Source organism: Vitis vinifera, chromosome 7 (assembly GCF_030704535.1).
Source record: "Vitis vinifera cultivar Pinot Noir 40024 chromosome 7, ASM3070453v1".
Lineage (NCBI taxonomy): Eukaryota > Viridiplantae > Streptophyta > Magnoliopsida > Vitales > Vitaceae > Vitis > Vitis vinifera.
Window position 1 is genome coordinate 15817986 of NC_081811.1, and position 27375 is coordinate 15845360.

Consider the following 27375-nt stretch of genomic DNA (forward strand, 5'->3'; position numbering starts at 1 on the left):
GAAAGACTAAGGATTACAAAATATGTTTTTATGGGTTTATAAATGCAAATTAGCTCTTGAAATTGAAGAAAACATCACTGCATATGGAACTTGTTTACGAGATTTAAAGATTTCCATTGATGCTACTGATATATTAGTGGTCATCCTTTACCCTTTTCAACCTAATGCACTTCTTCCATTCCCACTTTCTGAAAACATTAGTACAATAAGGGAGGGTGTTGGATATGAGGTTTTGTGGCCTATTGCATTTGTGATTGATGATGAAAATGATGAGGTGAATACCGTTATACCCAAACTCTTGAAGTTGAGTTATATTTTCCTATACTCTTGGTTTATTTATTTATTTATTTATTTTAATGTCATGCATCTATTTATATGTGTTTAGGATGTTGGAAAGAGGAAGAATAAAATGAAGAAGATACAAGCATCCCTAAAGAAAATCGAATATGAAAATCCTAGAGATGTATATTGTTTTCTAAAACAATTTTAGCAATGTTGGAGGGTAAACCGACACCCAAAGTTGACTTTCCAATCAATGTTTTTGGGATGAAATTTCAAACCTTCCTTTTAAGAACTGAAATGAAGGATGTAATTTCTACAAAAAAAAGTTGACTCTAAATTGTATATGTTTTTATATTTGGTGAGATCTTGTTGTAAATCTTTATGTTACATTCATTATATAAATAAGTAGAAGTTGTTTTTTTTTTCAGCAATTCTAAATTGGGTGACATTTCATTAGGTGGTTGCATGAACATCTAGATGATACACTACATGAGAAAATTTTATTTGTTCATCCAAGAATGGTGTCCAAGGATGGATCAATAGCCCCACAAATTGAAAAAAAAAAACAAGGTTCATTATTGATCGCCTAATTGACTCCAAATTGGCAAACCTGGTTTTTCTTCCATATAACCCAAAGTAAGTTGTTAATCATAATTGTTTTTAATTTCTTAGCCTTATAAATGTTATTTATCTAAAGTGTATATTAATATATTGTAGGTTTCATTAGGTTTTGGCTATAATTGACCTCAAATCATAAACAGTCTACTATTTAGACTCACTATTACAACAATCATACCAAGATATAAAAGATATTGTGAACATGTAAGCCTACCATAATTTTAGTTTTCATGTCTCAAAATGAACACTAATGTAATCTTATTTTTTGTGGGGGGTTTTGAATTTTTGTATCTCAAAAGAAAAAAAAATCTAAAAAAGAGCTAAAGTGGATAGTTATTGAGGTTATATTTTTTTTCTTCTTCTAAAATTTTTGTTCATTTTCCAACTTTTTGAAGACCTACCTACATTTAAGTTGATTTCTTGAATTAAAGTTTACTTGATTTTTGAAATGTAAAGATTTTATATGGCTTTCTCTCACATGAATATATATATATATATGAATTTTCTTAGCTTATAATTGTTTCTGTTATTATTTCCTATTCCTAACTTGAGTTAAGAAGGATACTATATATGTTTGTGTCACCACCTTATGAAAATATAATCTAAATTGCTATGAATACAATGTACTCATATGTCCATTATTCCACTAGTAATGAAGTAGTACTAAAAATGAACAAACCCATTTTGTCATGTGATTGAAAGATTTATGATCCATTTTCACCTTCTACAATTAATATTTCAAGAAATAGTAATAGAAACTAGAAGAAAAATAGGAAAATTTTTTGTTAAAAATGCATGAGTACAAGACTTTTTTTCAATTGTATTCTGATGTGGAATATCAAACCTTAGAAAATTCAAGCATAAAATATATATATATATATATATATATATATATATACATAATTAGTCAATTTGAAATGTTGGTCATAGGAAGAACAATTATTAAATTTTGATCACTATATCCATAGCATTTACAATCCTTTAGAACCATTTAGATGTGTGTGTGCGTAAGGAAGCAATGGGGATCATTTACATAGCTTTGATCATGTGACTTAGGTGTGAGTTGTTCTTTATATCTTTATTTTGGCCTTAGTATGTCTTATATACATCCTATATTTAGTTTAGACATTTTTTGTAAGGCACAACCTCTCTCTCTCTCTCTCTCTCTCTCTCTCTCTCTCTCTCTCTCTTTCTCTCTCTCTCTTTTTAATCTAAACCTTTTACTCTTTTATCCATCTTCAATCAAATTGTTCATATGTAAACATTTATTCCTTATAATTACTAATTGCATTTCTCTTCTATAATGTCAAACTATGATATGTAAAAGGAGGCTAATACTACATATTTCCAAATATATTATTGATAAGTGCTCTTGAAACTTGATTGATTTACCTTAATGAAGTCTTAAAAGTCATGATCTTTTCTAAGGGATATTCTCACATAGACAAAAGTTAACTATTCTCTTTTTCTAAAGTTAATCACTATTCTTAATAAATATAGTTAATCATTACCTTTATCTATTCCTTTTTTGTCCATATTTCACATATACATATTATTTGACCTTCTTATATTTTACCTAATTTAACCCTCCAAGTTTTAAACATGGGAGCTTAGGGTATTATGCTAGACATGTATTGACTTAATTTAGGTGCAAATTTTACTTGAAACTAATATTATGTCATTTATTGTTTTTATAAATTTAAAATGTGAAGGATGAAAAAAATGACAAATTCATATGATGTCATATTTGATCGTGAAATTTTGTTGATATAATTTTGCTTATAGGGGCCCAAATTGTTGGATGGTGTCATGTGCAGATATTTTGTCATGCAACACATGTGAGACATAATTGCAAATAGAAGCCTCCTAACATCTCAGGTATATTTACCTATGTATTTTCATAAGTACATGAGAACTTATACTTATATATATTTAATGTTTCACATTAACATATTTTCTTTTGTCATATATTTTAGTTTGAAGGGAAAAAAACCTATTCACGAGCTGAGTTAGATGAAGTGAGATCCAAATGGGTGTCATTTTTTAGCACTCTTATCTTAGACCATATAGTGGGTATGTGAATTTTATAATTTTTTAATAAAATTTCAAACATAAATTTTAATTAATGTTGCATATTTTCTCTTTGCAAGGTATAGGGTGACATTTGTAGTTGTTGCAATTTTAAGATTACAAGATCATACATAAGATCTTATTGTCATGTATAGATGTTGAAGTTTTGAATACTTTTGGTTACATACCTATATCTTTTAACAAATACATTTGATGAAAGTACAAATTCAAGTTTTTTATTATTATTATGTATGCATGTTGGATTCTTTTTGCATAAATTTTGGTATATGTTAATATCATTTTAGTAAAATTTCAAATATAGACTTAAAGTAATGTAATTTTTTTATCTACTTGCAAGAGGTTGAATAACATTTGCAATAGTTGCAATTTTGAAAATACAACATCAGCATAGGTTCTTGCTAGAATGTATGTAAAGTTGCAATTAGTTTTTTCTCTTATTGGATATTTTTAGCTACATATCTTATCTATATTTTTTTCCCTAAAAGTTCATTGCTAGATTTTATTTTATTTTATTTTTTATGTATTTGGTACATGTTTATATCTTTTTAATTAGTACTTTTAAATATAAACATAAACTAATATTATTTTTTTCTTATTTGCAAGAGTTTGGGTGATATTTGCAACATTTATAATTTTTAGAATATAAGATCATGCATAAGTTTTTGTCATCATGTACAACTACTGGATTTTTAGTTAAATATCTATGTCATTTTTTATATATACAAGATCATGTATAGTTGCTTGGTTGTTTGTGAATACATTTGGATATATTTGGGTACCTTATATTTAAAAAAAAATTGAAACATAAACATAAAGTAATTTTTTTTTTTTTTTACTTGCAAGAGGTTAGGTGACAGTTGTAGCACTTGCAATTTTTAGAGTACAAGATTATGTATAAGTTTTTTTATAATGCATAATTATTTAATTTTTGGTTCTTTTTTAGTAAATATTTTATATATATATATATATATATTTGATAATAGTACAAGATCATGTATACTTGCTAGGTTGTTTGTGGATACATTTCGATGTATTTAGGATACATATTTATATCTTTTTAATGAACTTTCAAACACAAACATAAAATAATATTGTTTTTTTTCATACTTGCAAAAGAGATTGGGTGACATGTTTGATATACATTGGACATGGATTCTTTTCCATTGAATTTTTAATAAACTTTCAAAAATAAACATAAAATAATGTTACTTTTTTCTTTCTTGCCAAAGGTTAGGTGACATTTGTAGTAGTTGCATTTTTAGAGGAGAATATCACGCATAAGTTTTTGTTATCATGTACAGCTACTTTGATCTTTGGTTATTTGTGGGTAAATATCTATCCTTTTTTTAGATATATTTGACAAGATAACAAGATTATATATAGTTGCTAGGTTGTTTAGGAATACATTTGGATATATGTTTATATCCTTTTATTAATATTTCAAATATAAACATATACTGATGTTTTTTTCCTACTTGTAGAAGGTTAGGTGGCATTTGCAGTAATTACAGTACTTTTGAAGGCACAAGATCATGCATACATTCTATTTGTCATGTATAATTATTGGATTTTTAGGTACATATTCGCCTTTTTTTGGATGTATGTGATGATAATACAAGATTATGCATGGATATTAAGTTTTTTAAAAAAAAAATATATTTGCCTACATGTTCATATTTTTTTTAATATATTTTATACATTCATATACTTTATCTATATATATATATACACACAACATGTTCAATTTTGATGCAGATCATTTGGGCAACAGGTTAAGTTGTTGACATGTTCCATATGCAACCTTGATATAAAATAAAATAATTTCCTTGATAAATGAATAAAGAAATCTTGACATAAAAGAAACTTTATTCCTTGACATAAGAATAAAGGAACCTTAACATATTAAAATTTCAACTTTGAAAAAAAAAACATCCTTAACATATGTGTAAATTAAATTTAAAAGCATATAAAACAACATTGACACATATCATACTTGAGCTTAACATATATTGAATATAATCTTCACAAAACGGTGAGTCAACCTTCACATATGTTTAACCTAACCTTGATTGAAGTGGAAGAAACATTAAAATATGTCATATTAATAAGATTCATACATTGATAGAAACAAGGTTTACCTTAACATATGCATATGTCAAGCTAGCTTTTATCATTTCTTGACATTGGCATAGATGACATATGTGAATACCGATCTACCTTAACAGATATACCTTATCTTGACGATGAAAAATGTCAATGAAGACTTTTTTTCTTGTAGTGAAACAGGCTCCTAAGGCATGATACAATGAGCTCAAAGTTTTTTTATTATCCTATAATTTTGCTCATCCTCGAAGTGATGCCTCAATTTTCATCTATCATCAAAATGTTGTTACTCTCTATTTTTCGGTCTATGCCGATGACCTCATTATTACTGGTAATGATAATAAGTTTCTCACAAGGTTTTTGCAAGCATTGGCAGCTCGTTTTTCTATTAAGGACCTTGGTGATCTTTACTATTTTATTAGTGTTGAAGTTTTTCCAACTCCATCCGAGCTTCTCTTAACACAAATACATTCGTGACTTATTGGAGCGAACAAAAATTTATGGTGCTAAAGAGTGTCCTACACCTATGTCTTCTTCTCAAACTCTTCAACTCCATGAAGACTCTCTATCCACTTATACAACCCAATTTCGTCAAGTTATTAGTGCTCTCCAATATTTGTCCCTCACTCGACCCGACATCTCTTACACAATTAACAAATTGGCACAATTCATGCACTCTCCTTCTAAGACTCACTAGTCTACAACTAAATGAATCTTACGCTACTTGAAGTTTACCATACATCATGGTCTTTTTCTCAAACGTCATGAACAAATTCATCTTACTACCTTTACAGATGCTGATTAGGCGGGCAATGTGATGACCGCACATCCACTTCTGCCTACCTAGTTTATCTTGGAGGTAATGCTATTTCTTGGTGTTCTAAGAAGCAAAAGTTTATTTCTCATTCCTTGATTGAAGCAGAATATCACACTCTCGCATTTTATGCCACTAAGGTCCTTTAGATCATGAATCTCCTTAGTAAGCTGCATGTTAATTCTTCCTTTGTTCCCCATATTTTTTTGTGACAACATTGGTGTCACTTATCTCTCTGTTAACCTTGTTTTTCACTCAAGAATGAAACATATTCCCATTGATTACCACTTCGTTCGCAATCATGTCGCTCAAGGGTCCTTCATCATGTCTCATATTTCATCAAAAGATTAACTAGTCAATGCTCTCACAAAGCCTCTACCATCGATTACCTTTCACCAAATATGCTCCAAGATCAATATCTCCAATGGGAGCATCGTCTTGCGGGGGCATGTTAGAGATCTCTCTACAAATGCTGCCACCTTAGCAAGCCCTCCTCAAGCTTTGGTCTCCATTTTTCCTCCACCAGACTCAAATGATTCAACTATAGCAGCTTCAAAAAATTCAATTCATATTTTATCTCCATAACTTTCCTTTAATCTTTTGTAGCCAGTTTGTAATTCAAAATTTTGTTTTATCTTTGCCTTGTATATAGGCATCTTTATGTCTAACAAATTGCATAGCTCTTGTATATATATATACTATTCTTGTACAAAAAATAAATCAATAAAGTCATTATTCAAATCATACAATCCTGTTAAAAGTAACATGTTGGTTTTTATTTATTTTTTAATGTTTAATAGAAATAAAATATTACAAAAATAAACAACCTAATACATAACAATATTAAACAATATTTAGTTTTAAGTTCTTTTTAGAATTAAGTAAAAAAAAAAACACCACCTAAATTTAGCAAGAGTAGAATGTAAAGATAATCTTCTTTTCTATAATATATTATTCTCTAAAGTGGCATTAATCTTATATATTTTATATTTACACCTAATTTTATATATATTTGAAAAAATAAAATATTAAAATAAAGTTTTAATAAATATATTGATTTTAATTATTTATTTTCAAATTTCATTTAATTTATTATTGAAAGCACAAAAATTATGAATTAAAGACAAATATAATTATATATGTGTGTGTGTGTGTGTGTGTTATAAAGTAGATAAATTATCATTTTTGTATTAAATGAATTTTCAAATACCACCTATTATTATAAAATGTTATAAATTATATCATTTATATATAAATTTCTTCATATATTAATTATAATATATGTATTATTACTTCTTATATTATTTTTTGAGGTTTTTTTGACATTTTCATGAGTTTCAATTCAAAATATCCACCAATATTTTATGTCAAAATATCCATCAATATTTCTTGATAGGTCCGTCCAAATCGATGTTTTCATTCTTACTCTAAAATGGTTTCCTACTTTTCTTCCTTAACAACTCTCCTTATATCTAGCTCTTCCTAGGTCTAGCATTGTGATTTCATCATGTCTTCTCAATTTTTTTTATAGTCATTTTAACACACAAAGTTCCAACATTTTTAAAAAATAATAATAATAATAACATATTGTAGACCCCCTTTCAAGAGCCGGGGACTTTTAAATATTTTTTTAAGGATTTTATAACATTAGGAGGGTGCCTTCTCATCACCAGCAGCTGACAGCACCCTAGGCAAATGGGGGGACCCCTTCCCGACACAGGAGACGAGCTGGTGGAGGCAGGAAGTCAAGATGGCAGGCCAGGTGGTCAGAGGTGCCATACTTGCTGAGTGGAGTAATAGTAGAGTCGGTAGTGGCTTGCTGTGGAAGATAGAAATAGGGAGAAAAGGAAGGAAAAGAAAAGGGGAAAAAGTCAAGGAGAGGCAGGGGTTTTTCTGGTGCTTTCGAGGGAGGCAGAGGTGGGAGTTTTACAGCTCACTGAGAACCAAGCGATTTTGCTTCAAGGGAGGCATTCAGGTTTGATCATCTCCCACTTGAGGTTCTTCACTTTTACAGTCATATTTTACTCATTTCTGATGTTCGGGATGCTCATTTTTTATTGTCTAAGACGTTAAGCTGGTTCTTCATTTTTGTTTGTTTGATCTCTGTTTATTCCCATGAAACTTACATGATGCTTGCGTTATCTCTTTATATGTTGAAACCACTCTTCTGGTACTCCATTTTCTCCTTAGAAGCTATAGAGTTGCATTCAACACCTACCTTTCCAATCACATGAGGAGTGCGTAGTCCGCATATATATAATGAGATAGGTAAAGGCAAGGGTAACATGCATAAAAATGAAAACTTCCACTCATCACTAGTGGCCTTAGGTATCGAAAAGAAGCCCTCTTTCTGTTTGGCCTTTATCTATAGATCTTTCACTACTCGTACTGTGATACCTTCTATCGGATAGTGATATATATCTGAGTCGTCTCTCGTCCATTTCTGAGATTATTCAGTGGGTAACAAGAGAAAATTTCCAGCATCCACTCACCACGTCCTCCACTAAGTCCCCATCATCAATGGTTGCATCTTCCCGTAAGGTTTGGTTTTAAACGCCTATGGCTCGAAGTTGATGGAAGTAGTGATCACCATTGATGAGCTTCGGCGAGCTGGCATCAATGTGACCGTCGTCCCTGTGAGGAAGCGGCTTCAAGTTGACGCGTGCCAAGGCATAGATATTGTTGCGGATGCCCCAATTTCTGACTGCGCTGGTGCTGATTTCGATCTCATTTTGCCGCCGGGAGGAATGCCAGGCGCTGCAACTCTTGGAGATGGTGACATTCTGGAAAGCATGGTGAAGAAGCATGCTGATGAGGGGCAGCCCTATGCTAGATTTCGTGTAGCACCTGCTGTGGCACTTGGATCATGGGGTTTAATGCATGGTTTTGCTTTCTGGTTTGATGTCGAATTAAATGGGTCTGTAGGATTTTCATTTTTTTTTATTTATTTCCTGCTAGTGGCTGATTCCATTACCTTGCCCATGTCATCATTCTTCAATACCCACTCATCAATCTTCATGCAAAAGTTGTTTGCTCAGGTGGTAAAAAAATTAAATAAAATATGTAAAATGGGTTTATGGGCATTACACTGGGGACGTGCACTTAAAGATCACCACAATTCATATTTCTTTTATTATTTCTTCACGTTTTGGATATCAAAGTAATTCTCTAAATATTCCGGTTTTCGAAATTTAATTTTCCGATATTCCATCCTTAAAATAATTTTTCAGGTTTTCACTTTTCGAAATTTAATTTCCGGCATTCCATCCTTAAAATATTTTTTCGGGTTTCCACTTTTCGAAATTTGACTTTCCGACCTTCCATCCTTAAAATAATTTTTCGGGTTTTCACTTTTCGAAATTTAATTTTCCGATATTCCATCCTTAAAATAATCTTTCGGGTTTCCACTTTTCGAAATTTAATTTTCCGATATTCCATCCTTAAAATAATCTTTCGGGTTTCCACTTTTCGAAATTTAATTTTTCGACATTCCATCTCTAAATAATTCTTCAATTTTCCAATTCCCAAGTTCACTTCTCAATTTTCACAATTATTTACCTAATCATTATTATTATTATTCCATTCATTTATTTATTCACTTACTTATTTATTAAAATCCCGTTTTAAAATAATTTTTCAAAATTCCGATTCCTAAATTTAGTTCTATGAAATTCCAATTCCTTTCAAATTTAATTTCTAAAATTCTCATTCCTATATTTAATTTCTAAAAATCCGATTTTCAAATAATCTCTAAGACTCCAATTTTTCAAATGAATTTCAAAAATCCAATTTTCTCTCAAATAGTTTTAATTCCACTCTGGTTTTCAAACAATCTTTTGCTCCTCTTGATTTTAATAGGCATGAATAAATTTTTCATAATTCCGGAATAATGGAATCTGTGATATTAATTCATGCAAAATAAATGGGCTTTGGTGGGGGCCCAACATATGTGTTTTCCTCATGATTGATTGATTGTTTGTTTGATTTAATTGTCATGCATGATTGATTTTATTATGCTCTATGACATGCTCGAAATTATTCCTTAATTGTGCGCTAACCTCACTTCTTGATAGCGCTTTATGGATCACTGCCCAGGTACGCATCCACACTCGCTTGGGTCATTTTTTGTCCAAGCATATTTTGATTCTCACGTGTGCATGATTTATTCTGAGTACTCAATGATCTACTAGTCCACTGCCATGATTGCTTCATTTTATTAGTAGAGACCCGACTTTAGGGACTTAGAAGGGTGCTACGGTCCTTACCGTACCTTTCCGATAAGTAACCTGACCCCCGAACTCGATCCGATTTTTCGTAGACCACCTTTTCCAAATAAGGAGTCACACTTAGGGTTTTTCTTTCTTATTTTGTTTACCCTTTAAAAATAAAACAAAAATAAGTGGCGACTCCAAGTCATTTTCTTAATCAAATAAAATCAAATTTTCAAAATAAAAAGTGAGTTTCGCCATCGAGTGGGAAACGCATGAGCACGAAATGCGGGGTCCACACACACACACACACATATATATATATATATATTCAAAATGGACTTTTGATATAATACCGTGTTTATCATTCTTAAAACTTCTCAAAAGCAATCAATACATGGATTTACCCCCATGATCACATGGAATTTATTTTAACATTACTATGAAACCATAATATAAAATTAAAATATATAATATTTGAATAGAACTTGTAATATTTTGCTTATATATTTTTACTTTAAATTCAATTCACTTTGTCTAATTTGGATATCATGAAGTGTGTATGGATATTAAAATTTCACACATATTCCACTTTTAGTGTAACATTTAATTATTAGGATTAGCTCGATGTATCTTAGCATATTAAGAATTTTTTCTAATTTTATCTTCTTCTTTTTTTAATCAAGAATCAATATTAACATTTCAAATCGATATATGACAACATGACCATATTAGAGACGAGTTTCTTTAAAAAAATGAGTTTATTATTTAATATCATATTTGTCATATGGTTCAAAGATTGGTAACCCTATGAATTGTAATGTTATCAAGCATTTTAAAAGTTACTATATATCCAACGTGATATGTTCATAAATAAATACGTTGTGTTCACATTATCTTAAATGATATTTTGTGCAATAAAGAAGTGCCCATAGAGGATCAAGATATGATTGTAGAAAAGATCTTCTCATTTATGATGTCGATCGTGGATAGCCTAATTAATAACAACTTGGTACCGATGGTAATAGACATTGATGTTGAAAATACAATGACTTCTTGGAGATCTAAAAATAATAATAATAATATGTCTACAAAATCATCGTTCAATCTATCATAAAAGAAGACGGAGTTTGGGGTCTTTGAAATCTCAAGAATAACGACTTTTGTTCTTTGTATTATTTTTTAATGATGTAAATTAATTTAGCTCTTAATTTGAATTTTATATATTTTATTTTTATTTATGTTTTTATTTATTGTTTTAGGATTGGTTATTTTATAATTAATGTTTATTTATTTTTCAATTATTTTACTTTTTCTAATTTATTTGTGCAAATTTATGTGTGATTTTCATTTACCTTTTATAATTTTTTTTTTAGAAACTATAAGACTATATTTGGTTCTCAAAAAAATTAAGGAAGAATGCATTAAAAAGAAAATAAAAAAAAATAGAAGGAAAGAAAAAAAATATATTTAAATTTAATAAATTATTTTTATCTTTAAACTCATTTTACTTGTTTCTTTCTATTATAAAAAAATTAAATAATTTAAAAATAAATTAATTTTAATTATATTTGATTTTTTTATTTTTTATAGTGAAATTAAAATTGACAAAATCATTTTCCTTAAAAAGGAAATTACTTTCTTAATATTTTTAACGAACCAAACATAGCATAAAATAACTGATTTCAATGACTTATTTTCAAGGGACATTAGAGGTTCTGAGTCCATTTGGTGTGACTGAATACAATTTTGGTGTTGAAAAAAAACGAAGGATGGGGGACCAAACATCAAACTCAATTGGCTGCCTCTTTCTCTTTCTTCACTTCCGCAAGAGACAACCATTGTCACGTAAAGGTACAAGTGACTAGCTTTCCGATAAGATAATAAAGCCCCCTTCGAAAGACTTCTAGAACCTTACAAATTAAAAAAATATTAAAGTTGTACAAAGAATGGTGTAACCTCGTTAGGAAAGTGTCATCCACCGAGTCAAACCTAATATCCAATAAGAATGCGACACGTTGGCCTGTGACTCTTGTATTTCTGCGTGCGATCATTATTCTTCTAGACTTTTAGCGGGACAGGCAGGATTAACGAGGAACCGTGATGACGTGGTATTTTGACCGTTTCCAAATGGAACCTGAGCCGGTCCGACCCGGTCGTTGAACTGGATTCGGAGCACGCTCTGAGACAGTGGTTTTAGATGACAGATGATAGATCACAATTTTTATTTCTAGCCTTCTAGGGTTGTGAACATCACACTAGCTATTCCACCTTCTGATTCTTGAGCATAGACTTCAAAGTAAGCGCCTTCAACAAACTCGACTGTATTAAATTACTCTCTCATTTTTATGCACTTCCTTCATTTTCATTTTCATTTTGTTTAATTTATGACCCACAATACTTCACTCAACACTTGTACTGGTCGTATTTGTGTTTGATTTCTTCTTCTTCTTCTTCTCGCGCTAGATTTGGGAGAAAGTTTGAGAGAGAGTCAATTGTTTTAGGTGAGAAAGGGGGAACAGACAGAGGCCGGAATTCTCAATTTCCATGGGCGTTCCTGGAACAAGGCTTCGATGGGTTTCACTTAGTTTGTAGAATTTTGGTGAGGGAGTGAGATGTTGGGTGAAGAAGGAAAGGACCCCCTCCCCGGTGGACGTGGGACTCGGAGAGCTTATTTACGCTCAGTATCATGGACTGATCGCTCTCCAACGAAACCTCTTCCTAGACCACAGCCAAACACTAAGATGAGGTCGTGTCTGCCACCACTGCAGCCCCTTTCAATTTCCCGGCGCAACGCAGAGGAGTGGCCGAGAGCGGGCTCGGATGATCTGGGTGTTTGGCCGCATCCCCCAACCCCAGGGGGGAGATTGGGGTCAGTCAAACCCCTTGAGAATTCAAATTCAGAACAACCCCAGAGAGAATTTCAGTTGAAGAAGGACAAGCTTGCCTTCTTTGATAAGGAATGCTCCAGAATTGCAGATCATATATATTTGGGAAGTGATGCTGTTGCTAAGAACCGTGAAACTCTGAGGCAGAATGGTATCACCCATGTGTTGAACTGTGTTGGGTTTGTTTGCCCTGAGTATTTCAAGAGTGACCTTGTTTACAAGACACTTTGGTTGCAAGATAGCCCATCGGAGGACATCACCAGTATTCTTTACGACGTATTTGATTACTTTGAGGATGTTCGAGAGCAAGGTGGGCGGGTTCTTGTTCACTGTTGTCAGGGAGTATCAAGATCAAACTCTCTGGTCATTGCATACCTCATGTGGAGGGAGGGCCAGAGCTTTGAAGATGCATTTCAATATGTGAAAGCAGCCCGAGGAGTGACCAACCCGAACATGGGTTTTGCCTGTCAACTTCTGCAGTGCCAGAAGCGGGTGCATGCTGTACCAGTGAGCCCGAATTCTGTGCTTAGGATGTATCGGATGGCCCCCCACTCTCCATATGATCCTCTTCATCTCGTACCAAAAATGTTAAGCCATCCAGGTACACTTGGACTTGACTCTCGAGGGGCATTCATTGTTCATGTCCCTTCAGCGATATATGTCTGGATAGGGGAGAATTGCAACTTAGTGATGTCAAATAATGCAAGAACAGCTGCCTGTCAGGTCATTCGATATGAGAGAGCACAGGGTCCAATTGTGAACATCAAAGAAGGTGAGGAGACATCTGAATTTTGGGATGCTCTTGGTAGTGGACAACTCTTGGCAGATCATAGCAACAAAGTGGGTGCCAAAGATGAAAGTAGTTCGTCTTCTGAAAATGATAAAGTCTGTCCTGGGATTGGCGAAAGGAAGGTCAATGAGTATGATCTTGATTTTGAAATTTTCCATAAGGCTCTTGCTGGTGGGGTTGTTCCACCTTTTCCATTACCAGGAACTGGATCTGAGACCTGTCTCCCTGCTAGGGAAAATGGATGGGGTAGACTAAGGCGGAAGTTTACTTGTGGTTTTGTGAAAGAATTTGTCACAAAACTGAATTGTGACACCACTCAATCCAATCATGGAGCAGATATGATTATAGATGCTAGTAAAGAAGTGAAAAACACTGTTTCCATGTCTGATCCTTTGTCACCATTAACACCTCCATGTGGTTCACCAGTTTTGCTTCCCTATTCCCCAGATGGCAGCTCAATAGGCAGTATGGCTAAAGATGTTGAACACTCTGTTCCTCTTACTGATCCTTCATCACCACAAACACCTAAATGTGGTTCACCAGATTCTTTCTCTTGTTTTCTGGGTAGTAGCCATAAGTTCAGTTCCAAGTCCCCTTCACTCTCACCTTCAACTTCTGAATACTCCAGTTCATTTACCTTTTCACCCTCGTCTTCTAATTGGTCTGATTTATCATACCTTTCTTCTCAACAACCTTCACCTTCCAACCTTGGGCCCACAGATCCATTCTGTGTGACACAGGATTTTTCTGCTGATCATGCGCAGAATGGGGCAAGTACTTGTTTGCCATGTAAAGGAACCTCCCCCACTACTGCTAAGCACGGAGGGAGTAATCTACCGCCTAGGATGTTGGTACCCTCAGTTGATGAACCACCTCCAGTGCCCCGGAACCTGGTAAGATCATGGTCCCTTTCCTTACCCGACTTAGATGATGTTATGATGAAGGATGTCAATTGTGGCCAGTTCCAGCGTGAAGGCAATGGAGAAGAGCCAGTGTTAGAAGCTGAACATTTTAGTGATGGAAATAAGTTACAAAGTGAGAATGAAGATGAGAAAGAGTACGGTGACTTGTATGTTCCTTTGAGTGATACATCTGATAGGGTTGCAGAAGTAACAAATTCAGCTCTTTACCAGTGGCCTAGTATGGATAAAGTGGAGTTGTGTAGCTTTAGTATCCTTGACTCTAGATCAGTATATATTATGTCTCTTGTAGATTTAAACTTGGGCACAAGTAATCCTGAGGTTCTATATGTATGGGTAGGACATGACGTGTCATATGAAAAGGGGCAGAGTCAATTGACCAGCAGTGATGGGGCATGCAAGGATGATCATGTCCACTGGGAGATGGTTGGGCACAACTTCCTCACACAAATGGGTTTGCCAAGTAAAGCCCTTGTTCAGGTGGTTATTGCATCCCTATACTGATTTTCATACTTATCTTCCATTTAATGTGTATTAAAAGTTCACATACACTTTGTTTAATGATTTTGTTTTTGTGCAAGAAAGTCAAAGTAACTATATTTTATTCGATACAACAGTTCGAGTCTCCTCAGGGCCATTGGAGGTTTGCCTGATTGTTAACTCCAAGGCCATGGGATTAGTCGATGTGCGCGTAAGCTGGCCCGGACATCCATGGTTATCAAATATATATATATATATATATATATTATTCGATACAAACTCTTTTTTTTTTAGGATACACTGATAATGAGAGATTTCTGCATATACACCAAAATGGGTCGATAATGTCATAATCTGATGAACCCAGGCCAGCTTCCTAATGGGATGACCTAATCTCATTTTGGCCAACGAACCAATCATAGTAATAATTGGAACTAAAGTATCAAACTTCTTAATAACATTATATGTTGACAATTTACTTGCATTTTTAAGTGATATACAAGTCTTTGTTAACCATTAAGATGATTGGTTGAAATGTTTTTCTTCCATTAGAAATTTAGATGAATGTTGCGAAATTATGATCTAACCATACTTGCCACAAGTAGGAAGTTATTTGTTTTAGATTCTTGTTATGTAGAATTTTATCATCAGCTAATCATATTACTTGATGATATAGGCTAACTTTCTTAGTAATAATCTTATGGAATATGCAGGTAGTGAGGGAAGGGGAGGAGCCAGAGCAGCTCCTAAAGTATCTTAACTGTTTCTCGTTTCACAAGACAGAAAACAGTAGTCTGAGCTGAGAAAGATTAGTGAGATGTCGAACTTACAGGAACTTGGGGTCATGATCTGCTGGCCCTAGCGGATCAATTTCATCTATACTCTTAAGGTAAGTTGGGCATCCCAGGCAGGATCTGCTTGTGTGATATATGGAGAGACAAAGCATGTACAGGAACAAGCCTGTTGTACACTAAATAAGAATTAGAAGTAAATACGTGTATAGGAATAAGTGAATTGTGAGTTAGTTTTTTTTTTTTTTTTTCCCTGTTGAAATGTCATGTATACCTGTAGGCTGACTGTGTTGAACACCGAAGGTGTCACTCTGTGTGGAAATGAAAAGTAAATTCATCTTTTACAAGGATTCCTCTTTGCAATCCAGACGGATTGTTCAAATTGCAGATTGAGTGGTTTTTTCTTCTTCCTCCTAATTATTATGAAAAGGTGTAGGTTGGTTTTAATCAACTGAATGCAAAAGGCAGCAGCTTATAATTTCAGAGTGACCACTTCATAAATCACAGAAGAAGCAAAGCCAAACAGAAAGAACATGCACCCACTTCTTAGTTCAAGTCAGTCAAGAGGGGTTGGTTGTTGGTGTAGTTTTCAGCATTTTCTATGAAAAATGGTTAATTTGATTAAGTAAATCACCTAAGAGGAGAGGTGAATTGGATGTCAAAAACTTTTTCAAAAATAATCAATTAATAACAAGATAATTAGAAAAAGAGAAGTAAAACAATAATAAATTAAGGGGATTGAAAGAAGAAATGTGCAAACCCTTTTGTTGTGGTTTAACAATTTGTCTACGTCCACTTTCCTCAAACTGCTATCCAAGTAAAGGTTCCACTATCAATAATTTCAACCCTAGTCTTCAAGCTTTACAATTGGATTCATCAACTCAAATGGACACTTACAATCCTTTCAAGCGTTCCGCCTATTTGAATCTTTTCTCTCAAAATGAGTAAATAATAATGATTTTAATGCTTTCAATTCTAGAGACAAGTTTAGCTCACGATACAAAGGAAACAAGGGTGGATTTGAAAGTTGCACTAATGAAATTGCAAGTTGAAAATCAATGTACTATGAAGAAGAGCTTTGAACATGAGAAAGAATGTTTTCCTGATTGAGTGTAGTTTTTTATCAATAAATGTTCAAAACTCTTCAATTTCTAGGTTTTCAGCTAGGGAATCCAAAAGACCCTCAACCATTTGAATATCAATTCAACCAATTCACTAGTCTAATCAATGGGTTTTTTTTAGCTTAATCGAACATAAAATTGATCCTCAACTGATCAAGGTTATGCCTTAATTGGCTACGACATAAATACTAGAAGAGAGAAAATCTAGGACACCCTCAATTGTTGGAGCTTAATCAATTAAGTCAATTCCCAATCAATTCAAACAATTCCCAATTAGTTCAACTAGTATCCTGACCTCCTCATTCGGTTGCACTAAAAAGTGCTTAAAACAACCCAATTTGAGGTCTAGAACTTCCATTGATATGGTATACCTTGGTACACCTTCTTACAACTTTTTAGAGTATATTTAAAAAGAATTTAGCTCAAGGTCTTAAATTAAAACAAAGATTCCTCCATTTCCTTAATTAAAAAAAATGATGTTTAAAGCTTAATTGATGATGAAATCAACTTTTAATTGCATGAAAAAAAAATTATTTAGAACTTACGTACTAACAAATACCATCTTATAAATTGTTTCATGTTACCTCTAAGTCTTCAAAAGTTTCAGGACTTCATGGTATTTAACTTTCCTACATAGTTGCTTGAGCTTTCTTTGGTTTTTCACAATCAAAATTGAAAACTTCACTTAATTTAAATTACTAGTTAACCTCATTTTGTAATCATTAAAACCTGATTAGAAGAACTTGGACTAACATTTTCCATGTTGAAATTTGGCCAAGGTCATGAACAAAGAGTTGAGAGTCGTTAAGAAGATCCTTTCAGGCATCTCTAATGGGGCTCATCCACAATGCTGCAGCATTTAGTACCAATTCCTAGTAATCCTCTAGATGGAAATTATGACATTCAAATCTATGGCAGTTGAATGGCAACATATCAAAAACTTTATCAACCAAATAGCACGCTCCACCCTATCATCACCCCAAGACACCTTTCTGCCTCTTTTATGAGGTAATTGGATGTCAACCTGAAATGCAACCATTCTCATCAACAAATATCCTCCTAAATTATTAAATCATACTTATGCCAACCTCCATGATCTCTTATAGATTCCTTTTCCAGGGTTGAGGGAGTGACCATCCTGACAAGCACAGATCCTTGTAACTATATTTTTCCTTAAATTATCAAATTGCAGAGAAAATTCTCATTCAACAGGGAAATCATCTTAGGAAACTTAATGCCATAATTCATTATAACCTTCATTGCAGTTTCAGAAGCCCTGCTTGAGATGCAATAACATCACTTAAACGTTTCTCCAATATTATGTGACATTGCAGTAAAATTCTTATGGCATTGAAAGGAAATATATAAAAGAATAAAAATACCCAAAAAAAAAAAAAAACTGCATCGCATCTGATAACAAGTATTACAGGGGCAGTTGTTACTAACTGAGCAGGTATCACTACCTAAATTCCAGAGGACAAAACAAAGGTACAAACTAACAGCAAATAGAGTTCCTTTTCAGTGTGATTCATCAACCAAACTACTACTCCAAAGTTTCATAGACCCCTGCAATATCCAATGAAAGATTATCAGCAAACATGAACAATCCAGAACAATCCCTACCATAGAAATACATGTGTTCCATCTCACCAGTACCCTGCTTGGGGCGCTGCATGTGAGCTTAATAAAGGGGGAAATAATCTTCTTTGGCTTGCGGTGGGCTTAATAAATAGGGGAGATAGACATCATCAAATAAAATGAGGGTCTAATACTATTATATTAAGTGACCAATTTGACCTAAAAATTTTAGTTGTTAGGTAATAGACCAACAAAGCATACATCATGTTAATTTAAACATGGGCTAAAGGCCTAATATGTGTGGGTGAATGTGAGCCAAGACATTTATGCTTAGATTATCTTCAATTTACTAGATAGGATAGTCCTAGGATATTAATTCCAATAAGATATGACATCCTTGGATAATATATTTCGTGTTCTTTCTTTTCCCTTTTTCCTTTAAGAGTTTCATTATTTAGAAAACAATGACGTACCCGATGACACAATACGCTCTATCTTTAGTAGTATCTCTAACTCAATGGCACTATAAAATTGGACATCCTCCTCCTTGGCTTTTTCTAATCATCAGTTGTCCAATTAGTTCTGAACTATTTTAAGTTCAGTTGAACATTAGGTGCCTTTGCAAGGTTGCCAGTGTTAACAGAAAATCAATTTTATGTTTTTGTCAAAGTTTTTATCGTAACACTGCCTTTCATTTTTAATATCGTTATTTTTTTATTTGTGTAAAAAGGGATTGTTCATCATATCTTTTGTGCATAAACCCTCATGAGAATGGTGTAGTTGAGAGAAATTCTAGAAATTACTAGGGCATACAAAGAGGGAAAAGACACATAGTTCCTTTCCACACCATCTATCTTTCCAGAGCTTCACCCAACTCTCATCAAACACTTCAAATGATGCTTTGTTGTTGAAAAAAATTCATCCCTTTCTTATGGTTTCCCTAACCTAAACCCATACCCTTTCACTTTGAAAGAACTCCAACCTCCTACCTCTCCACACTTTCCCTGAATAACCTGTTTCCAAGAAGCTTCTCCTTCAGAGGCAAATCTCCAACTCCACTTTCCAAGGAGTGCCCTGCTAAGCGAAGAGGGCCCCTAGCAGCAAATCATCTTAGTTTCCATAGTTGCGGATGAGGCAACAGCTTTCTCATCTTGAAGATCACTGAAAAGTGATACACTTTCAACTTGGAGCAAATGGAAGCCCACAAGGAGGAAAAAAGCTTGAATATTGCACTAGATTGGTATCAGAAACCCATCATTTCACCAGTTTATGCAGTCTTTCATATGATCTTAAAAAGAAAATGATTAAACAACGATTTCATTTCATCTGATTGCGACAAGGGCTATGTGGATGCCAAATGAAATTACTTGTCAATTTTCCAAATTAAGATAAGGTAATTCAAGAATGATCCACCCAAAGGTGGGTTTCCCCCATCCCCTAATGATATCAAAATAAATCTGCAGTCCATTCTTGAAGCTGGAAAATAACTGTATGATGGGGTGAATGACTAATTCCTCTCTTTTTCTACCATTTAGTAGTGAAGGCTAATGAAACCTATGAGAAGTGTTTATAGATATTATATGCTAGGCTTGAGAATCATCTAAATTTGTCTAAGTTTATATATGATAGGATGAATGCATTAGTGTAGTCCATGCCATTGATCTTGGACTAGATGTGAGAAGTTCTAATTCATGGTTAAGAGACAGTTCCAACTGCAGTAACCCATTACTAAAGCGGGGATGAAATGATGTTTTTTCTTCTTCTGCAACATGCTATAATATTTCTAAGTTTCTAAGTTTAGCATACCTGACTTTCTTGATGAGAATGGCCTTGAGCTTGCGAGCCAGGTCCTGGGATCGGATTCTACGCTCCAGATTTTTTCGGGCCAAGACCCGCTTCTCAGAGTTCTTGATGTGGTGAGTCTGCTCACGCTTTATGAGTCGTTCAATTCCACTTGATTGCATTTTGCGCTGCATTACAACCAGTGCAGATTCAAGGTTCCCATTGAAAACCTTCACTCGAATCCCTCGCCATTGCTGAAGCTCACAACTCAATGAGTTGGGGACTAGACTTGGGCATCTGAAGATAGTCGAGACATGCCTCACAATAGAACTCATTTCTATGGCTTATTCTTTGTGTTTTACCTTCTCTGTTTTGTGGGTTTTTGGTTGGAGCTGGCACAGGCTATAATAAAGAGGAGAGAGGGAACTCAATTGGAATTTAGAGACAAATCAGCTATCCGGTGTATGGCAGCCTACACAGTTAAAGTTAGAGCAGCTTCCTCTCCAGTTGGATGGGGCCCATTTAGCTCCAATGCACGTTGAAATCTTTGTGGCTGGTATCACTCATGTGATTTGCACGATGATCAGCACTGCAACAATAGATAAAGCATTTAAAGATACATAATAAAAGTTTTATCAAATAGGAGATAATTTTCATCATAAATTTGAAAAAATGAAAACAAGACCACTGGCTCTCTTAGAGGTATATACACTTTTATTAAAAATCTTTCAAGCATAAATACGAGTTGTTGTTAGGCTTAAAAAATAATTAAAGAGTTTACATTATTTTTGGACTAAAACTTATTTTACATTAATTGGATATGTTCAAGGAAAAGCATAAAAATCAAACACATTTTAACACTTCTAGGAAAAGTTGGGGAAAATACTAGTCTTACTAGATTTATGTTGGCACATAAGACAATGTAACAAAATCCCTCTTGTTTTCGTAGAGGCCCAGCTCATTGAGACAAAATTATGAACATATGAATCAGTCAATTAGTTGATATAAAGTTATCTTAGATTTAAATAGTGAAGGATAAATAAACTTTTTATTCTAAGCGGCCAAAAATAAAATAAAAATATAAAGAGAGAAAGACAGAGAAAGAAGATTTAGAAAATCTGTGTCTACCTCTGTTTTTTAATATGTTTTTCTCTTTCCTTTTCTTATATAAATTAAAAATTAAAGGCTATATTTTATTTAGAATTTTCTTTTTCCTTCCAAAAATAGTTATCAAAAAATGAGCATATCCTTTGAAAAAATAATTCAATTCTAGCAAATTAAAACAACCTTTCCTCGATATTTTCCATAAGCCAAACATATCCTAATAAAATATATAACTAAATTAAATGAAATGAAATAACAAGTAAGGAGACAGTGATACAAATTTTGTAAGAATTCTAACTTGAGCTATAGCACAGAATGAAATCCTACAATTCAAAATTTTCAACAATGACATTGATGGGCTAAAGGCATTTAAAGAGATACCCCAGCCTTTCGTTTGGTTTCCAAGAAAACAGAGGACTAAAAGAAAACAACATTTTCAATCCTATGTTATATCTCATCTTTTGCCTCCAAAAAGAAACAAGAAAAAGGAAAAAAAAAAAAAAAAGCCCTCAGACAATAGCTCATGGTAGGTGAAAATTTTACAATACAAAATTTTAATTACATTTTTCATATTTTCTCCGTATTTAAACTTTTTTTAATAGAAGAAAAACATAGAAAAAAATTCCCAAATTGCAAAGACCGTTATTGTAACAAAAATTTCAGTCCCGCTGACAATAGTTCGAAACCTTAGAATTCAGAACTTCCAGCAGCAGCATTCCCAATTTATATAGCACTCAAGAGTGAAATCTGACCCTCTGTTTGGGTACTAAGAAAACGAAGAAAAATAAACGAAAACCACGTTCTGATTACCATGCTAACAATCCAAAACAAATAAAAAATCAAAATTTTTTTATAAAAAAAATGGATCAACAAAACCCAGAGAGTCACGTGAGTTTTAGGGAAAGCACAATTTTCTGTATTCTTGAGCCCTAATGGTGAAAAATTAACGATTCAAATTTTTCTTTCATTTTCTCGGCATCTAAACGAGTGTATCTAATCAAGAAGCCAATAGACCGAATTCGGAGTAGAGATTGGATCAGTACCTTGAACTCAGAGATCAACCAGGCAGTGTTTGGAGAAGGAATAATTGAATCCTTCAGTGTAAAGAGATGGGTCTTCTTCCAGCAAGCAAACCCTAAATCTAGGTCAGTTGATGGTGGGCTGACCTTGGATCGGCCCAATTTCTGGACTATTGGGCTGTAAATCCTCTGATTTCTAATACTAAAACTAACTCAAATTCTACCCAGGGTCACTTCCCTTTTAAAGATTTCGGTCTAAAATCAATTTAATCGAATTTTTAAGAGTGTGTTTGAGGATATTTTGAATGAAATTGTTTTTTAAAAAATATTGATTTTAAAAAAAAATTCTGAAAATTATTTAAATATTAGAAATATTAAAAATACTTTTTAGAAATATTTTTAAGTGCTTAACAGTAATTTTATAAAGTATTTCTATCTTTTTTAATCTCTCTTAAATAATAAAACACACAATTTTAACACATTTAAAATAAATTTCATGGGGTAACAACATGGTAGAACTCTTTTCAATAAAATTAAAGGTTTTTTCTAACAAAATAAATAAAAAATCATTTGACAATATTTCATTTGTAAATATCACTTTGTAGACCTCCCCTCGAATAGAATTCTTTCAAAATATTTTTACTCTTACTATCAAATAACAAATGATGTCCAATTAAGTGGAACTTAAGACATTACAAGTGAATAGCTAGTTTTAATTTTATTCATTTTTAAGGTGAGTAGAACCAAACAGTACTATTAGAGGTTAGGGTTGAATACGATTATACTTTCTACTTATATATCTTTATTGACTAGGTTCGTCAAACAAACTAGAGTCAAACAATTATATATCATTTGCCTCAAACTTATTAAAACTATAATATCTCCATATTTTCCTATTGTAAACAATTAAGATGACCAAATAAATTTTTTATGCATAAATGTATTTGATCCATGTAGCCAAACAAAAGAACATTTTATTTGAAATAACATATTAAAAGAAAAAATATTTTCTTTTATAAAATTTGTATTAATTTCCCTTACCTTAAAGAAACATTCAAAATCCTAGAAAAAAGAAAATTGATGTTAAAGAATTTAATCTTTCCTTAACATAACATAAAAAAAAATATCAATTATTACTACTGATAATTAATCTAAAATTATTATTTGACATTCTTAATAATATTTTTGAGTTAGTATTAATAATTCAAATTATCAACATTAATTTAAAACTCTTATTTTTAAATTTATTTCCAAGAATTTATTAATTTTTTATTTAAACGAAGAGGGTGTTTGATAAATTAACTTTGATAAAACAAAGGCTATGAATAATTAAGGAAAATACCTAAAAGGGGAGGTGAATTGGGTTTTTCAAAATCTTTTTCCACACAATAATATATGCACAAAATAAATAAAGGAAAGAGATAAAGTTAGAGAATTCAAACTCGGGTTTATAGTGGTTCGGCACTCCCTTGCCTACGTCCACTCTCCTCAATCTCCTTACCGAGTGAGGGTTCCACTAACTTGAAGCTTCAATCAAGCTTTCAATCGTCTTACACTTGGATTCCGGCTCCAATGGGCTCTTACACAATCTCTTCAAGATTTGAACCACTTGAAGGCTTTCACACTCAGCTTACACAAGAATGAAACTCTCAACCTAGCTTAAGGAAGACTCAAGTACAAGAGAAAGCTAGGATGAATTACAAGAGTGCACTAAGAATATGCAAGTGATGGTTTAATGCACTAAGAAAGAAAATGAGAGCTTTTTAGATCAAGAACAAGTAGGTAGGCTTTGAATGCAATTGTTCTCTTAGTCATAAATGAAGAGGAGCTCTCAATTTATAGGTTTCTAAGCTCGGGAGAGAAAAGCAGCAGAAAGTAGCCTCGACCGGACGAGCAAAGGGTCAACCGGATCATTAGCCGTTGGAGCATTTAATGCATGGCAGGTTACCGTTGCCTCGACCGGACCTCGACCAGACAAGGGTGAGGCTCGACCGGGAAGAGAAAGCTACTGGGAGAGAGAGAAGGTTTTTGTGCCTCCCTTGACCGGACCTCGAACGGACAAGGGAAACCGGTCAACCGGTTACCCAACCGGTTGAGCCGGTTGGCCATAGCCTCAACCGGATGAGCCTTTTGGCCTTGAAAACCTATCCTTTTTTATTTCTTTCTTTTCCAATACTTAGGCAAGGTCTTTAGGTGAGTTAATATGCGAATTTTGAATCAATTTGCCTAAGGTATATTTGATAAAACTCAGTTTTTAAAGAAAATCAAGTTTTAAAGAATAAACCAAGTTTTCTAAGATGCATGAAAAGGTATGAACATCCTAAGTGCACTCATGCTATCATCTTACATTCATTTCCTATGATCACAAGTCTTCCAAATGATCTCAATCCTGTATTCGTTTGGTCCTTGATGAATTTTTGAGATTATGCCTGAGATTCTTAACAATTTAAAACAATTAGTCACTTAACCATGGTTTGTTATTATCAAAACCTGATTAGGAGAACCCTTGGGCTAACAAACTTAATTACATAATATGACTTAAAACTTAATTTTAACATTCAAATTTGTTTATATTATTATTTGTAGATTCATACCAAAAAGAGAAATAGACTCGAACGTAAGAGGTTAAATGCTCAAATGTATGTGAAGTGCAACACTAGATTGAGAAAGCAAAGTCTACAAAGGAAACAAAATGTTGATCCATTTTGATAAATGGGATTGATTCAGATGATGAGTGGATTACAGAGAAAGAAAATCCCCTCCTCCTATTTGATCTTTGTTGGCTTGAAGATAATGAGCTATTTAATGTTGATATATACCATTAAAATTGTGTCATCCTAAGACCAAGAGACTCAAGCACCATCAGACAATATGATTTTTTCACATTCCAACAAAAGAAAACATGATGAATTTGCAAGTAAGTATTAAAAATTTTAATTTATAAATTTTATTAAATTTATTAATGAACTTATAATGTTTAACCTAATTTATATTTTATGTTAGGTAAGTGGAGACAAAGGCAAAGGGAAGGAGTTGAATTTGACGCCAATTCATGAAGATGAGGAGTTAGATGAATTGGGAGGGTTTGATAGTGGGAACTTTCCTACTATTGATACATGGGAAGAGGATGATGATGACATTGGATAGGATAATTTAAGTTGAAATGTTCTAGTAATATGTGTTGAGCTCTATTTGATATTTTGTGTCTTGGTTATGGTTGTTTGTGAAAGTTTGGAACTATTAGTATGATTGCCTTTATTTTCTATTGTGACTTAGTTATGGTTTGTTGTGAAAGTATGGAATTAGTAAGGTTTTTTTTTTATAATTATAATGGATTGTTTTCATGTTTTAAATTTATGCTATTTTATTTTTATTTTTTATATATTGTAAAATATTTATTAACTATAAAATGAGGGTCTCAAAAGGCTTACGCGTCAACGCTGCGAGGCTTATGCCTCACCTCAATGGCATAAAAACACCTCGCCTTATGCCTTCGCTTTTAAAAACTTTGCTTGTAACTCCACCATTTAGTTCTCAACTTCTAGATCTACTCATTCTATTCTTTTGATCAATCTAGCTTCACCAGAAGGTCAGGTTTCATAATCAAGGATATGGGAAAATCACAGATTTCTCTACTGGGGATTTTGCTACAGCTCTGAACTCTGAGGTTTCTGAAACAACACTGTTTTTATTGAGTTTCTTCAAAGTAACATGGAGCTCCTAAGTTTTGCACCACCTTAAGATTACCTCCTTGACTCTGAGGTTTTCATGTTATAAAACACACCCCTAATTTTTCCGTACCATAATAATATTTTTTTGCTATGATGGCTAAATACCTAAGAGGAGTTGACTATTTGATGAACTTTAATGAAGGTCAATATTGTGTTCTGAAACTTTATGGGAGTCTCAGTAATTTTCCTTAAGGATGAAACCAACATACACATTTGTTTAATGGTTTTTACAAAGAGAGCTAACATGAATTTTTTTTCCCTTATTTGCCTAAGCTGACTGCCAAACACACCAACCTGCCATCAACATTGCCAATATTCAACAATTTTTGCAGGAGGAGATTTTTTCTTAGGTAGGAAAGCTACAGCACAAAATTTCAATTATTATCATATATTCATATACATGCACACACATTTTTGACTGAGCTAATAGGTGCTTGTACACGTGTTTATATTCATATGCTTTCTTAGTTTGTGATGTCCAGATTGATTTCGGACCATAACAAACATGATTGATGAACTTGTGCTTTATATCCTATCAGGATCCTCAAAGGGCCAGTGATAAAGCCTTGACGAGCTGTGGTTCTTACAAAATGAAAGAGGATGATGCAATGGTGTATAGAAGACCTTATCTACTATCTGGTTCCTCAGGTTTTGCATTAAATGCAATTAGTAGGAGCATGAAGAATGAGCTAAAGGTGAAAATTTTCTTTCTTATTGTTCTGAACTTCCTATTGATCATGTTATTTTCCTTTTTGCTCCAGACTTCTACTTCTATTATCACCTCTGCTTTAACAAAATAAGAATTCCATCAAGCAGAGGGCAAAGTTAGCTTTTTTGCCTAATGCTATTTAGAACATGGCTAGAATAATTGTGAACAATTACAAAATCCGATCACCATAAATATGATTTACTAAACCACCTTTGTCCAATATGTGATAGAGATCATTTAAAAAGCTTTAGCTCATCTCAAAAAGGATTTCACACTGTATCAAAGGGATCAAGAAACTGAACAATTGAGGGAATAAATTTTTTCTTGATATACTTGGTTCATTCCC

At 33.1% G+C, this 27375-nt stretch overlaps 2 protein-coding genes across 2 annotated transcripts; one reads left to right on the forward strand and one right to left on the reverse strand.

The window, feature by feature from the left end:
* The first annotated feature begins 12279 nt into the window (after positions 1-12279).
* LOC100254928 (protein-tyrosine-phosphatase MKP1) lies at positions 12280-16367 on the forward strand. Its single transcript, XM_010654321.3, has 3 exons — positions 12280-12415; positions 12583-15194; positions 15908-16367. The coding sequence occupies exons 2-3, from the start codon at positions 12732-12734 to the stop codon at positions 15995-15997; spliced, it is 2553 nt and encodes an 850-aa protein (XP_010652623.1). The 5' UTR covers positions 12280-12415; positions 12583-12731; the 3' UTR covers positions 15998-16367.
* A 1959-nt stretch (positions 16368-18326) lies between these two features.
* On the reverse strand, positions 18327-22842 carry LOC100855184 (uncharacterized). The gene is made up of 3 exons (XM_010654322.3): positions 22614-22842; positions 20491-21055; positions 18327-18672 (listed from the first exon to the last, which is right to left on the reverse strand). The coding sequence occupies exons 2-3, from the start codon at positions 20799-20801 to the stop codon at positions 18663-18665; spliced, it is 321 nt and encodes a 106-aa protein (XP_010652624.1). The 5' UTR covers positions 20802-21055; positions 22614-22842; the 3' UTR covers positions 18327-18662.
* Between the last annotated feature and the right edge of the window lie 4533 nt (positions 22843-27375).